This window comes from Aspergillus niger, assembly GCF_000002855.4.
Source record: "Aspergillus niger supercontig An12".
NCBI lineage: Eukaryota > Fungi > Ascomycota > Eurotiomycetes > Eurotiales > Aspergillaceae > Aspergillus > Aspergillus niger.
In genome coordinates, this window is record NT_166527.1 from 840630 (window position 1) to 856509 (window position 15880).

The 15880-nt window shown below is 49.1% G+C and overlaps 4 protein-coding genes across 4 annotated transcripts; 2 read left to right on the forward strand and 2 right to left on the reverse strand.

Moving 5' to 3' along the window:
- Positions 1–784: 784 nt before the first annotated feature.
- On the forward strand, positions 785–2381 carry maoN (monoamine oxidase maoN-Aspergillus niger; the record flags this gene model as incomplete). The annotated part of the gene is made up of 3 exons (XM_001395369.1): positions 785–968; positions 1022–1104; positions 1161–2381. The coding sequence occupies 3 exons, from the start codon at positions 785–787 to the stop codon at positions 2379–2381; spliced, it is 1488 nt and encodes a 495-aa protein (XP_001395406.1).
- A 100-nt stretch (positions 2382–2481) lies between these two features.
- Positions 2482–3936, reverse strand: An12g03300 (uncharacterized protein; the record flags this gene model as incomplete). Its single annotated transcript, XM_001395370.3, has 3 exons — positions 2482–2865; positions 2915–3230; positions 3281–3936. The coding sequence occupies 3 exons, from the start codon at positions 3934–3936 to the stop codon at positions 2482–2484; spliced, it is 1356 nt and encodes a 451-aa protein (XP_001395407.1).
- A 1365-nt stretch (positions 3937–5301) lies between these two features.
- Positions 5302–9758, forward strand: An12g03310 (hypothetical protein; the record flags this gene model as incomplete). The annotated part of the gene is made up of 14 exons (XM_059750784.1): positions 5302–5392; positions 5497–6760; positions 6847–6905; positions 7246–7356; positions 7508–7681; positions 7757–7807; positions 7962–8108; positions 8205–8263; positions 8424–8545; positions 8630–8746; positions 8901–8957; positions 9266–9363; positions 9471–9542; positions 9673–9758. The coding sequence occupies 14 exons, from the start codon at positions 5302–5304 to the stop codon at positions 9756–9758; spliced, it is 2508 nt and encodes an 835-aa protein (XP_059604384.1).
- A 582-nt stretch (positions 9759–10340) lies between these two features.
- Positions 10341–15734, reverse strand: An12g03320 (hypothetical protein; the record flags this gene model as incomplete). Its single annotated transcript, XM_059750785.1, has 18 exons — positions 10341–10718; positions 10786–10932; positions 11477–11594; positions 11676–11759; positions 11856–11883; positions 12030–12144; positions 12222–12248; positions 12358–12441; positions 12489–12585; positions 12671–12888; positions 12977–13050; positions 13361–13456; positions 13574–13642; positions 13747–13795; positions 14693–14822; positions 14950–15067; positions 15175–15372; positions 15476–15734. The coding sequence occupies 18 exons, from the start codon at positions 15732–15734 to the stop codon at positions 10341–10343; spliced, it is 2289 nt and encodes a 762-aa protein (XP_059604385.1).
- Between the last annotated feature and the right edge of the window lie 146 nt (positions 15735–15880).

Consider the following 15880-nt stretch of genomic DNA (forward strand, 5'->3'; position numbering starts at 1 on the left):
AACATAAGCCACCGGCCGACTATATATATTTCGCCCCAGCTGAGACAACCGAGCACTAAAGAAATTGAAAACCAAAATATTTAATCAAGATTCCATGACAGAAGTCCCTCCACTACATAGCAAATGAGTTTACCTAACCCATCAGACAAATGTCTACCGAATTCCTCGATTTTTACCAGCCTGCCACCATTTTCTCTGGTTATTACCCGAAAACGGAAATTTCTCTCCCCGCTGACGCCGAATGTGATGGACTGATAAGCCGATAAGATAAGCGACTCACTCGGCAATCTGGCGGTGTAGTGTGTGCGGGGAAGGCAGCTATTATGCCGGCAGAATACTGTGTTGCAATGGTATTGTTATGGATGAGAGGAATGAACAGGATTTCTATCACTGCTATCCTGTGCATAGAATACATACCAAAAATAAATCTTTTCCCTTTGGAGAGCAATTATCTGGCTTCCAGCGACTCAGTATCTCGAAGGTACTGTGGGGAGGCCGTTGAGGAAAATCCTGGAGGCGGTGTACTATCCAACATGAGACCCACCCAGAATCTCCCTTTTTTAACCCAATCGGGAAATATTTCTCTCGGTCCATGAGAAGTGTATCCTGGTTCGCAGAAGAGTTGCGTTTTCAGCAAACCAAGAAACAGATATCGAGTGAACCCATCGGAATGGATTCCGACGCCGTACTATATAATCCCACGATGTACCCGACGTAAACCGCTCATCATATATCCACCTCATACACCCGTCCCCTCCACTACTACCGCACCATCTTCACCAATATGACCTCCCGAGACGGATACCAGTGGACACCCGAGACAGGGCTCACGCAGGGCGTCCCCTCTCTAGGAGTCATCTCCCCGCCCACTAATATCGAAGACACGGACAAAGATGGTCCATGGGACGTGATTGTCATTGGTGGAGGGTACTGCGGGTTGACTGCCACTAGGGACTTGACTGTAGCAGGTTAACATCCTCTCTCATCTACTATCAAAGAGAAAACAAGCTAAAGAAGGCAGGCTTCAAAACCCTTCTCCTCGAAGCCCGAGACCGCATAGGCGGCCGCTCCTGGTCCTCTAACATCGACGGCTATCCTTACGAGGTACATCCCTTTTCAACCAACTTTCCCTCCAACCTACATAACTAATACCCAATCAGATGGGCGGCACATGGGTCCACTGGCACCAATCGCACGTATGGCGCGAAATCACGCGCTACAAGATGCACAACGCCCTATCACCCTCCTTCAACTTCTCCCGCGGCGTGAATCACTTCCAGCTACGGACCAACCCCACCACATCAACCTACATGACTCACGAAGCCGAGGACGAGCTCCTCCGCTCCGCATTGCACAAGTTCACCAACGTGGATGGCACCAACGGCCGTACTGTCCTGCCCTTCCCGCATGACATGTTCTATGTTCCTGAGTTCAGGAAGTATGATGAGATGTCATACTCGGAGCGGATTGATCAAATCCGGGATGAGTTGAGCCTTAATGAACGGAGTTCTCTGGAAGCGTTTATATTGCTTTGCTCTGGCGGAACGCTGGAGAATAGCTCATTTGGAGAATTCCTGCATTGGTGGGCGATGAGCGGATATACGTATCAGGGATGCATGGACTGCTTGATAAGTTATAAGTTCAAGGATGGGCAGTCTGCATTTGCGAGGAGGTTTTGGGAGGAGGCGGCCGGGACGGGGAGGTTGGGGTATGTGTTTGGGTGTCCGGTTAGGAGTGTTGTTAATGAGAGAGATGCGGTGAGAGTGACGGCGAGGGATGGGAGGGAGTTCGTTGCGAAGCGGGTGGTTTGCACTATTCCCCTCAATGTCTTGTCCACGATCCAGTTCTCACCTGCGCTGTCGACGGAGAGGATCTCTGCTATGCAGGCAGGTCATGTGAATATGTGCACGAAGGTGCATGCCGAAGTGGACAATAAGGATATGCGGTCGTGGACGGGCATTGCGTACCCTTTCAATAAACTGTGCTATGCTATTGGTGATGGGACGACTCCCGCGGGAAACACGCATCTGGTGTGTTTCGGGACGGATGCGAATCATATCCAGCCGGATGAGGACGTGCGGGAGACGTTGAAGGCGGTTGGGCAGTTAGCGCCTGGGACATTTGGAGTGAAGCGGTTGGTGTTTCACAATTGGGTGAAGGATGAGTTTGCGAAGGGCGCGTGGTTCTTCTCTAGGCCTGGGATGGTGAGTGAGTGTTTGCAGGGGTTGAGGGAGAAGCATGGGGGTGTGGTGTTTGCGAATTCAGATTGGGCGTTGGGGTGGAGGAGCTTTATTGATGGGGCGATTGAGGAGGGGACGAGAGCTGCTAGGGTGGTGTTGGAGGAATTGGGAACGAAGAGGGAGGTGAAGGCTCGTTTGTGATTGATTAAAGCCATTAAGGGGTATTGATTGTGAACATGAATTTCATACTACATTCAACATAACTATACATGTGAATAATGGGGACATATCCAGTCTATATCTAGTAGGTGTCGTTGGAGGTGTAGTTCTCGCGAGCAGCGAATCTCAGCTCCGTGGCGCCAATGTCGAACACAGTGACGACATTCTTCTGGAAGGTGTCGCCCAGAATGTAGAGATCTTCGGAGGTGTCGCTACCACCGTCAACGATACCGGAAATGCAGATGGTGTTGCCCTCGTCGTCGGTGCCAGCATCGAGGATCATGTCGAGGGGGTTGATGTAGAAGGTCTTTCCGCTGATGGTGATGCCGTGAGTGGGAGGGGTGGCGTCGCAGTCTACAATGTAGGCGCCCTCCTCGTCCGAGTAAGTCGCCGCAGGGGAGAAAGCGGCGTTGATCTCCTCAGCGATGGAAGTTGGGTAGTAGTTCAGGGTGGTGCCCGAATCGACCTGCATCTGTTAGACACCATCAGGTAAAGGGGTGCTGGAGTCAACGTACGATGTACTGGATGTCGTCGCCACCAGCGCTGGTCAAGCTCTTGCCGTTCAGAGTGACAGCGTCAATGTTGATGGTGTAGAAGTCGTAGGCCTTGGAGTAGCCTTCGATGTTGGTGACCAGGATTGAGGTGTTGGTGAAGTCTTCCACGAAGTCCACAGGAGGCAGACCGCCGAGAGCCAGATAGCCAGCGGCACCGGAAACATCGCGCTCAATGGCCAGACTAAACAGAGGTTCGATCAGGCCCTCCTCCCACATGGTGGTAATGATATTGCTGTAGACAATCTGCTCGTCGGTGGTTGTGGAGTAGGCGCTCGTACTGATACATGTTAGAAGCCTGACTATCAGTAATTGGGGCAGAATACATACAGGGCAGGGTACGCAAGACCAGTCAGGCCAGAGGTGGTTCCGTCGCCCTCCCAGGCGGCCTCAGTGACCACTCCGATGGTTTGATCCACAGTGATATCGGCAAGAGCGACGGTTTCGTTACCCATCACTCCGTAGAGGTACTCACCATCACCATACTCGATGGCGAATTCTTCGCCCTCAATTTCCTTGAAAGAGCTCTCGACAGTCCAGGTGGAGCCAAAGTCGCAGCTCGACTCGGAGGTTTCGCGGCCGGTGTCGAGGTCAATACATGTGAAGCCCGTCTTAACGACCCAGGTATCACTGGAACCGGTGTCGACGATAACGTCAAAAGAATCACCACCGATGGTGATTGAGGTAGCGAACTCCTCGCCTTCGAAGAGGGAGATCAAGCTGGAGCTGCCACTGCTGGTGGAGCGCTTCACGTAGGCAGCACTACGAGGGTTCACATTTCCCTTGGACTTGGTCTTGCTCAGCTCGAGGTACTTGGAGGAGGCCTTGTTGTGACTGGGAGCAGCGAAGGCGGCGGGCTTGTAGACGGTGTGGCTGCCGCTTCTGCGGACAATATTTCTTCCCTTGAGCGGGGAGGGAGTGGGTGCAGCCAGAGCAGCCCCGGCAAGGAGCGAGGCAGTGGCAAGGGTACCGACGGGGATATACATGGCGGCAGCTGAGTGAGAAGTGATCTAAGTGATTGCTTGACTGACAGGAGAGAAGCCTCGTGCAGAAGAGGGGTGCGTTCGGGAGATTATATAGTGTTGGGAAATTACATCCGGTAGTCGGACAAGACCACCAATCTAGCTACAATTAAACATACAGGAATGAGAGACATTCGCTGGATTGCAGAATCTCGCTGTTGTCGACTAGCATAGCTCGCAGCTTCCGAAGTGGCGGTTAGCAATGACGCGATGCGAGTGGTTGAAAAGACAAGGCGGACCGGTATAGTGCTGCCTGATAGTGACGAGACATGGCCTCCCACTCGATGGCTAGGAACAATAGCGCCGTGTGGGCCCGGCACCGATATTGCTGATAGGGAGCGTTGCGTCAGCGCTGGTCCTGGATTGGTGCGAAGCCAGGCCCACAGAAGATAAGACGCAAGGTGCGCGTCGGAGTCCGCAGGGGAGGGGTCGAAGGTTGAAGACTGAACAGATGATAGATTGGAATATATTGGGGCAGCCAGAAATTGCTTCATGCGCTCGATGTGATCATTGTTGCGCTTTTCCTTCCCTGTAATAGAGTAACCGAGCCTTGAATAATTGTATCGGGCACCATCTCGGGGATAACCCTGAAGGCATTAGCGCCCGGCGAAATGTCGACGAGTGCAGCACACGGAGACTGTCATCCGACAAGGCCATTGTGACGAATCTGAGGCACACACAGTTCCCCTTCATTTGATAACGACCAATAATTGCCATCGTAAGAATGGCAATAGAGCCATCCCTCGTTGAGACATGTATCAGCTGCTTTTCGTCCGAGACGCCCCTCTGTTAGACGTTGACAAGCGTGCTATAACCTTGAAACCCACATCTGACTCCTGACAGGCCCATGACTGGGTCCAAGGTAGGCCAAGCATCGGAGACAACCGAGAGGGGGAGATGGTTTCATGCTTGATGCTGTCAAGCTCAGATCGGCGGATTATCGGAGTAGCTGTCAGATCACGTGGTGGGGCATAGATAGCAGCCCTGTGTTGCTGGTATGTGACATTTCAGTAGCCCATCACTAAACAGGCACATACTGCAGAATTGTTTAATTAACTCTGCGATAAGGGACGTCCTTCTTAGTCCCTGCAGTGTATAGTAACGACGGAGATGCCGTGAAGAAAGAACGCTGACACCGCATTGAGAGGCAAACACGTGCGGGGAACCTCGGAAAAGAAAGACCCGCACCGCCCCGGGCGGCCATCGGACCTCCGCGGATTTCATTTCAGCGTCCTTGGAGTTTCCACAACACTCCTCATATCAGCCCACTATCGGATAGCGCCATCAGTAGCTAATATCCGCGCATACTTGCATGGCTTTTATGCCTTGATGGTCGCCGAGCGGGTCCCCATGGTCGCGACGGACTCCGGTAGTAATTCCCAGTCGCGAGGTATTCCCGGTTTTCGTCGCACACCAGCAGGTCACGGCTAACTTCTTCTCGCGTCTCAGGATGCTTTCAATGCTCGAAACGCCGGATTGTCTGCGACAGAGGGGAACCTACCTGCTTCAAGTGTCAGAAGAAAGGGATCGAATGCTCGGGATCCGGTCGCTTTCGCTTCAGCCCCGGCCTAGCGAGTCGGGGAAAACTCAAAGGCTGCACGATTCCGATACCTGATGTCGACCCGAGATCGGTATACAAAGAAGGCTCAGATGGCCCTCGTCCTATTCGGTGGAAGGATGACCGGAATAGAATCAACAAAAAACAGAAGCCCAGACTTAGCGAAAAGGAGCGGGTAGTCCGGAATGGACTGGTCACAGAGAGGGGTTCGGCCAGTGGAGGCAGAGCTCTCGCACAATCAATATCTGTCGCAAACCAGGACGTTATCCTTAGCTCAGGACAAGAATTGTATAGGAACATACCTTCTGAGACCCCCCGGCCATCCTCAATAATGGAGACGTCTGTTGGGCAGTGGATCGCACCAGTCGATTACAGAACCCGCGAATCATTCGACTACTTCGCGAAATACATCGCTCCTGTCATGGTTGTTCTTGATATATCCAATGGCTACCGGGACATTATCCTGCCCATGGCTTTTGAAGACAGCCTTCTACAACAGGCCGTTGCTGTTGTGGCCGCGCAACATCTTGGCTCCCGACACCCCTCATGTCGAGCGGCGACCGAGTCCAGCCGGTCGGCAATAATATCTCGCTTACGACGTGATTCTCAGCTTGGTTCGCCCGATCTCGTGTTTAATTCATCCACTTGGGCGACTCTGATCGTGCTACTTGTTGGGGAAACCGTCACCGGAAGCTCCGAGTATAGCCACCTGTTACGGACTCTCCTCACCCTGGCCCAAAACATGAGAAGCGTCGGAAATACCGAGCTGAGAGATTTTCTCACAAAGCAGACGGACATGTTTGCGTTCCTTGGACAGCCACTTTTGAACGAAGACCTGGGCGCGGAGAGACTTAGAAATCCGGTTGATCCAAGTGTCTGGATGGCTTCGAGAGTTAACGCTGATTCGCACCATCACAGAACATTGTCACTTGTCAGGAAAGTCTTCTCAAAGGGTGCACAAATATATCTTCAGCGTGCGACTACAAATCAAAGCTCGTGGCATGTTTTGGAAGAGCTGCGCCAGCTTCTTTGTCAGATGAGCCCCACGGAGCCAGGTGCCCATGGATTCGTATGGTCATGCTTCATTGCAGCAGCGGATAGCGTGGATCCCGAGCACAGAGCTTTCTTCAGCGATTACTTGAAAGGGGTATATTCACGAACAATGTTCGACAATATCCCTAAAGCTCTTGACGCCTTACCTGCCATTTGGGATCTGCAGGGTTCCGCGAAGTGGACCGAAAACTTACCCCGCCTGTCACCTATCTTGATCATGTGATCGAAATGTCCCATGTGGGATTTATTCACCACTGTCAAAGAGTTGTCGGTTTACCTCCAATTCAGGCTGATAGACACGGTAACAGCCCCGGGTGGCAGGGTGATGTCGAAAATTGGCCCGTGCCCTAGTTGGTCCCGACATCTTCTGAAGAGGACCCTGTCGGGAACCTCAGCTTGAGATAGACCAAATGACTGATGCGCCAGCCATGCAACTTCTCTAAGTACGATGTGTATTGGATATACTCGAGTCATAAAGCTCATCCGAGCTATTTGCAGCCCAATTCATCGCTGACCAAAGCTTGTCACGGACGCAATAACCGGCGAGGCTACTGTCCGTCCCGGTACGGTATCAGGTGGTAGACCGTCCACATAGGACCTGACTGTCGGGTGGTACCACAGATAGCAATAGTTCCGAGATGCTTGCGTTTCCCGGCGCACAGGGCGCACAAAGATGTGGCCTGCATACGTCAGTAAAGGTGGAATAGTCAACTATCCGATCGGATTAAGTGAGCCGATTACAAAGGTGGGTCACCATACATTGGCGGCCTCAGGTGTCCAAGATGCTTGTCTCCACTTTCCATGTAGAAAGCAAGTTCACATTAGTGCTGCCAATCTTCTCTGGGCGGCCCGATCAATGTCTTTGAATGTAAATTGAATCGCAAAGTAGCGGAGTAACTAGGGCTTGCGTGTGGTAGTAAACAGCTGACAGGAAAAGCAACCTTTACTCACCTTGCAGTTGGATGGTTCAAAATTCAAGCTCGGGAGTCCCCGTAAAAAGGACAGAGGGAATTGCCGGGGGTGCATGTGAAACGAAGAAAACCTACGGAAGAGAGGAAAAATCCGTTAGAGCTTGTTTCGCTACGAGGGCTAGAAAGGGTATAAAACCTCGCCCACATCTGCCGGCATAAGCAACTCTAAAGCAAGAAGCCTGCCAGATTATAGGGAGAGCAGGGATGGAAGGGGCTCTAGGTTCTACCTTCTACCAAGGCCCCATGAGCACCAGTGCATGATGAAAGTATATAAGTTGATTCAGCCCCTATGATGCGTGGCCTTGCCGATTACTGTACGAACATGTGGACACCACCGCGTAATGGGTGGGCTGGCTAGTCCCTGATACTATGTCCGATTATTTAACATTCATCTTTGCCATTCCGAGTGCAAATACTCTCCGGTAAAGTCACTACGGATTATCACGATGGCCGAGCTGATATTATCCTCTCTCAAGTTCTACATATAACATTGTATCCGGCTCCACACGATACTGATGGGAATCACTACTGCCATTCCATGGGAACGGACCGACGTACGTATCGGTTGTAGTTGGTCCCATCTGATGATATCCTTTTCATGCATTGCTTCAACTATGAGTTCCTTGGCCTTTTGTATCGGCTGCCAGCAGACTTCACATTGTCAGCCTTCTCGGCAATTCTCTGCTCTTTTCTCGATATTGTCATCCTCGTGCATACGAAGTACAGCACATCGTATCACCTGTACGTCCCGAACTCCGTGCTCCGTAATGCCTCTAGCGCGTGATACGGTCTAGCTATCCACTCCAACTTCACCGACTATACCACAGATACCCACCAACACCGGCCCCTCGTTTGATCTGCTCTAGCAGACTCGTAACATGCGAGGAACCTCACAATTCTTGTCCACTCCACAAAAGCTTGATTCTCTGAATGCTAAGCTGTGCCTCTTCGCCGGGAAACCTGCTTATCCAGCTGCTACCCTGAAAGTCTCGTCTGACAGCAAATATTGGAATTATGTTGCCAAATCTAAAATTGACTGCATTGTAAATATCACACCACGTCTACCCACTCAAAGGTCATTGACTTCGGACTGCACACCTGTTGACTGGCTTGTTATTTCTATTCTCAATTATCCCTGGAGATCACTCACCAAAACCGGACCTTCTGCCCATGAGCTGAATAGTTCAGTCCGGTAAAGGTGGTGCTTTCACGTGGAACCAGAAACATAACAGATCTCAACCCATTTCTGGAAAGGGGAAATCACGCGATTTCCTCTTTTCTAGTAACAGTGAAATTGGGTGGTTGATGATCCTCCAAGATGTGCGAACTATTTTACGATTGCACAGGCTATGGGCAGATCAGCTTTCGGCTGCTGGGAAGGCTCAGTCAGGCTTATCACTTCGGTAATTGCCTCTACCAATGACTCCTAACCCACTATCGCGGGTGGCGGAAAGACAGCTAACAGGAAGGATAATTTCGTACAACATCAGTTGCGGAACCCAGCTTTTATAATCCATATATTATCTGTGAATATATAGCGGGTGACATACAGCAACAAGATGCATCGAAGCTCTTCTTGTGTCGCCCATCCTTCTGTCTTGTGCATGCGTTGGCCTGAGTACACTTGAAACAACTAACAATGATTCTACGAGGCCATTCAGGAGTATTCCACCAATACCGCAGTGACCCAGCAGGGACTGTCATCATACAGCGCCGTTGAAACGACCGCGGGAATTGGAACACTAGGAACTGGCATTGAATCAGTGTCTGCCTCTCAGGGACATATGAATGAACAAGCTCTGAACCAAGGTATGACACAGCTTCTTCCTGCCCATAGTCAGATTAGAAGGAAAGACAATGGAATGCATGGTGACTTACGAGCTCCTCCATTCAGATTCCTCGCGTGTTTGGTACAGCATCTAATGTTAGGGAAAACTTGTCGACATTCACTCAGCCACATGATGTTCATCTACCATGGCAAATCCTGGGTTCCTGGGTTGCGAGATAGTATTTATCTGGGCGAAGAATATGAGGGTCCATCGTTCGAATGTTCATGGGATGGTACGGTGAAGGGCTTATATATATATATGTCCACCTATAAGCCGGGCAGCATTAAAGCTTCTGGTTGTCTGCCCGATATTGCGTCTAATGTGGTCTGGCTCTGGTCTGGCTCTGGTCTTGCTCTGGGGTCTGATTTGGGATGACAGTTGACAACTCGAGCGATCTACTCTACAACGATGCAGGATCTTTGTCAACGAAATTAGAGACACCGAGGCGGCTCATAACGGTATTACTATGGATCTACTTACAACTGTAAGACAATAAAAATAAATAAAATAAAACAGCTTCCCGATACATAAATCTAATGATAGATAATTTGGTGATAATATATGTGGTTAGTATAGAAAAAAATCTCTTCTATAGTTCTGTTAATTTCTACTTAGTAAAGGCACAACATCCCACGAGCTTCAGGTCAGAATAGTCACAAGCTGTTACGGATAATGTCTGAACATTGATCAACTATACTGACCGACAAATTTCTTTTAGCATTCATGTCAGTGCGTACCTACGTATGATATAGGATTCGTGATGACTATCTATAGGAACAAGGTAAATATTATATTGTATCATTACGTCGAACTGTTGTATTGCTGTACGCCATGAATGGATAATATCCTGGAATAACGGGCTATATAATGAGATTGTAAATCTCATGATGTTCCTGTCAGTTATCGTGTTCTTTAGCTGAATTCGAATACGAACAAAATATTGTCGCCGGCTATCTACTAGTACCCACCAAGTCCACCACCGTACCCATCGTAACCAGCAGATCCACCTCTAGGCCCAAACTCAGTGTTATCTTTGCTCGTCGACTCCGCCTCTAATCTCTCCGTTTTGCGACTTCCCCCAAAGCCGCGCAGACTGCCAAGTTCCTCAACGTCAGAAATTGGACCTGGACGACAGACCCGTGGGGCAAGCACCCTATCTCGAAATCTGACGTTCTCAACGGCAACTGGGAATACTTCTATGTCGACCATTGGTATCATGTGACACATTGTGCCTTCCTGTGTCGCCGCATGGCTCGGGCAATTCACTCGGGAAATCTGAGTATTCTGGATAGCTATACGGCGGCCATTGACCACATCGAACACTGTGGTAATCGGCTGGTGGCTAATACGGGCCAGGAGCTGGTCGGTGTACCTGCCATCCTCAAATATCCGTCTTGTGGACCGGGAAGTCTGGGTCAGGAACCTCCGGCGTATTGGATTTATGAAGGGGAGGTGCAGTACGATACGAGGAAGCAGGAGGGGCTTTTTGCTGATCAGATGAGAATGGATGAGGGGGAGGAAGAGGAGGAGTAGGGGCCGATACCATGAACTATATGAATTCTCCAATTGCTTCCCCCCATAATGATGGAGACTTGTGTATATACCTAGATCATACATTCCCCTGGATCAAGGATCGTACGAGCACATACGAGATTCGTGTACGGATATGATGGCAATTATGTTCTGAATGATTAGAAAGCTATGTGAAGCTCGTCTATAACATAAGCCGGCTCATTAAGTGTCCAGCTGAGTATTAAATGATAAGGTTAGTCTCGGCATTGCCACACGATTCTCTTTTGATCAGCCTCATTCTCTTCCACAACATAATGGGTTCTAGCACGTCTAACTGATCCTACAGAACTGCTATTCAAGAGTATTGATTCTTCAGTTCAATAAAGTATAGCGATTATATTAGAGTGACACTACCGCCACACGGGCGACTCTTCACCTGCCCTCCGCCTACCTTAGGAGCTAAGACTTGTTTTTAGTACAGGCAAAGACCCCATCGCTCTCTTAATAGCAACACTATGCTGGAGGCATTAAATGACAGGCGGTGCGATTCTGCCGGCTCAAGAGAGCAAGTTTTATCTTACCTTTTTACGTAGGCGACAGGGTGTGACATAAGCAGAGGCTGGCCGGTGCGGCGGTAGCGTCTCCCTTATATTCAGGCCTATCTTCCATGCTCGAAGTGTATAGGGTCGGATACGAATCCTTTTGATTCACTGTACTGGGGTTATTATGTATACGCTCAAACTATACTTCTTGTGATGATAAAAGAAATGGATAGGTTACCCTGCTTGCTCATCTGATATTGCATCTGCTATTCCCCTCGCCCTGTACCTGGTCGTGGATAGGCTTGACGTGTGATGGGTCGTACTGTTCATAACTAGATTCAACGTGCTCTAGTTTGTTACCATAAACTGGGAGTGACCAATGACACCATGCTATAAATATGAATCTATTCTCCGACACCCCTGTAAGATGGTGTTGGGCTGGTATCCTCAGCCATGAAAGTAACTCTGCGCTAATCTGGTTTTGTCATGAACTCACACCAATGTAGTAACTAACCGATCACCCCGCGGCCCGACGATCGCCTTTCCATCACATGCTCTTTCGATGTCAACTCTCCACCTTATTGGGTGATACCCGCGTCTGGCGGCATTGTGATAGGATAAACGTATTCTTTGGGTCCACTCGAGTACAAGGCAGCATCTGTTAACTGCGCTGCGCGTATGAGCCTGAATGAATGGCTCCTTGAGCCCTATCTAATAAGTAATGATATAAATCTTTCCTCATGGCTTCTTATCAAAATCAAACGATTGCTTCGTTTTTGCTCACGGGCAATAGATCTACTTCATTCACATCCTACGCCATCTCTCAACAGTTTCTCCACAAAATCTCAATACTGCAACACGATACACTTTCTTTTCTATGCTTTTTCCACGATGTCGGCCCACCTAAACTCTTCTCATACTATGACTCCACACACTGCAGGTGCAACGGGTGACGACAGAAGACGCAAGCCACAGAGAAACCTCCGCGCTCCAGATTCTAGCTCCTTTAATATTACTCAAACAGACGACTTGTTCAACCAAGCCGCTCCACCCCCGCATCATCATGTCCAGACACACATCGAATTAAGGTGTCCAAATGTTCCGGGCTTCCTCGAACGTCCGTGCCAGTACCCATGTGATGCTGGAAACTGGTACAATACGCCGACCACTGTGGGGAGATGGGACTTGACTACCGCGGTTCAGCCAGGTATCGTGGCTCCGGACCAGCTTTACCAAGCCGGCACACAGCAAGAAAATGTTCCGTCGAATAGGTTCGCCGTCCCCGGATTAATGAACCAATCGACCAGACCAGCGAACAGTCCCGCGGAAGAGTATGCTGCCCTTCCTGCCCCTGGAACAAAAGCTTGCAGCTGACATCCAAACAGGAATACCCATCTCCGGTGCGGCTGGACAAATTGCACATCCAGATCAACCTTTAACAGGTGGGCGGACTTAAGCAGACACATCAAAACCATTCATGTGTTTCCTGCTTCTCACGTGTGTGTGTTCTGCAATCAGACATTCAATCGCAAGGACAACCTTGATGAGCATCGGTTGCGGACCCATCGATTCTACTAAAACGTTCTGCTTATGTTCCCTCTGCTCGGAGACATCTTCATTTGACGTCAATCTGTGCCGTGCTTGAGTTTTCATTTTTCAGTGACCTGCACTCCTTCACATTTCTCTTCTTTCTTTTTTTTTTTCCTTTTGAATTACATATTTCGGGCTTATACATTCCGTGCATTTCGGTGTATTTACTTTCTGTTTCTTTCAGCGGACTAAGGCGGGGCCTCTAATATAGGTAGCTTTTCATAGAATGGCCGGTGTTTCCATATTAATCTGCATTACCCAAATGAGACAATTACTTGCATTGTAATATGCTGCACGTGCAACCCATTTATAAGGTCGGTCCGCAGAAGCCACTTCCAGTCACGCACGCACGCTGTATCGGCACACCGCCGACCGATGGATAAGGATACACAGTGCCCTGCAGAAGCTGGGAAATGCACTGACAGTCTGCTGCAGCTAATCTACACACACTACCTAGAGTAGAAATTCGTCAAAAAGACATGGCAACTGCTTGAACTCACCAGAACATCGCAAAATCACCTCAAGGAGGACAAATAGAGGGCATACGTGGCGGTGTAGCCGAAGTGGCTAGTGGAACCAGAGCCTTGTCTGTGTCCCAGGCACTTGCCCTGTGCCCTGGACACGTATCAGGGTGATAAGCTGTCATTGGCTTGGTCGATTTTGTTTTGCTTATTTTGTTGATCTTCGCGTCGAACCATGATTGGTCTAGGAGCGCTTACATGAGGTCCAAGTGGCTGATTCATCGGGCATCCGACCCACCTGATAGCCCTACCGCTCACCAAGAAAAAAGCAAGTCTTTTTATTCATGAAGAACGTGATGGAAAACGTCTGAGTTATCGGACATATCGGGAATTCAATCATTTTAGTACTCTTGGGTCTGCTCATGGATTTAGTCTCCGGACCCACTGGACAGAAACCCACGCGGTCCGAGCTCGGACCGGCCCACTTAGCCGAAATCGGTTCGAAGTTTATCTTCCGAGGGATAAATTTCCGGTAGGGACCTAACTTTTATTTGTTTTACATACTTAACCTATCCGATGCTCAGAGTGTGATTGATCAGGGGATCCATCATAGAGCACAAGGTATCTAAGCTGTCTTTAATCCATTAAGTCCGTTGAGCTACCTTCGTTCTCTATATTCACTTAAAGAATGCGGAGGGTACAAACAGAATTAACTCGACAAACTTTAAGTATACCGGCGTGGAGGGAATAAGGAAAAGAGAATACAGGCTATGATATACACAACCTAACATCGTTCATAGCGATTGACAGTGTAAGTTTAGCTTTATTGGATACAAAGGCTCATCTGCGCTATAATTGGCCATGTACGGCGTTTCCGCGCTGATAAGTGCTATAGATCTATGGAAGAAGTTCTTTCAGGTTACCAATTATCTACATCATTATGAGTAAAGAGATGGTATGGCGTTGCTTCTTACATGCTTCGTCATTATTCGACCACATGTATGTTCCCAGATATTATCACCCATGAGATGCTAGAGGCTGTACCCCAAATCGAGCATCGCCACCAATGTCAATCATGACTGTGTATTTCTTAATTGATGTGGAAGCATGCAGCGATCGCTTTGCGAGAATGTGCATCCTCAATACAGGAGAAAGTCTGTTTGTTTAGCGCATCGTTGTCTAGTAGTTCATTGAATCGGCAAACCGCTTTCAGCTGGATCTGGATTATCCCTGTCCTCCTGTACAGCTCTGAGCACGCCATGAGCATGGTTACTTCAAAGTCATCTTGTATCGATGCTGTCATGTTTCGAATTGAAGGACCTCCACGCAGAATCCTGCCACCAGGATAAGAAAAGAGCAATATACATCATGGGCAGTAGCTGCAAGAGAACTATTAGCCCCAAGGTAGTCATGCCAATCATCAGTCAATCGGTCCGAATCTCACAGCACATTTATTCAAACCCAGATGCGTCGTCTCCAAACACCATGGAAAGACACATTCTAACTCCTCTTCCTCTACCTCCTATCTTGGCTGTAGCGAGTTTGCCACGGACCGTCAGATTGTCCATCACGAGTCCCTCTCTATTTGTGCTCAATATAGGCCGGTATGGCAAGTATAACCCCGTCATGCGAAGCAAGGAAGACAGGAAGTGGACTGGATCAACGGATATATAAGACGTAAGTTACCGGGGTCAATGAAATAGCACACTCCCGACCCTGCTTGGGCTGCACTAATTTGGACAGCTGCGTCATCGTCCGAGTCGCTTCTTGTCCAAGTGATGGTAGTGATTGTTACTTGTTTGGTCTCGCCTTTCATACCGCTCGACTTGCGTTCTCTCCTCCTCAAATAGCGTTGTTTGGCTGTCTTTTGTTCCAAAATTGGCCCTCAACACCAAACATTTGTATTCTTTCGCCTCGCATTATGAGCCCCTGCCTACCTATGGGCCTTGGTGCCGGATGGATGAAGGGTTATCTGTGATATTGCAACCATTATGCGCCTCTAGGTCAAGCAACCGGCAGCCTTGGTAAGAAGATGCTATAGGGAAGTCGAGAAAAGCTTGTCTTGGTATTATCGTCGGAATTGTTGCCAAGTGGTATTCTGTTGCCTTCGTCATAACAGTCGTCACAGGAATACTTATTGTCGTGAATCGCGATACAGCTACGCAAGAAATACAGTTGACATTGAGGACTATCCAAGCCAGCCTCGACGAGCTTTTGAAGGGTTCAAAGTCGTAGGCGTATAGCATTGTTTGTGACAAGCAGAAACACGGCAGATTGTGAAGGTGTCTCAGGACCGGAAGAGAAAGAATGAGTATATATATAAGGCGGATTGGATGGTGAAGTGCTGTTAGGCCGAGTAACGACAGGAGGATGACGGAAGGCAATCAAGCCA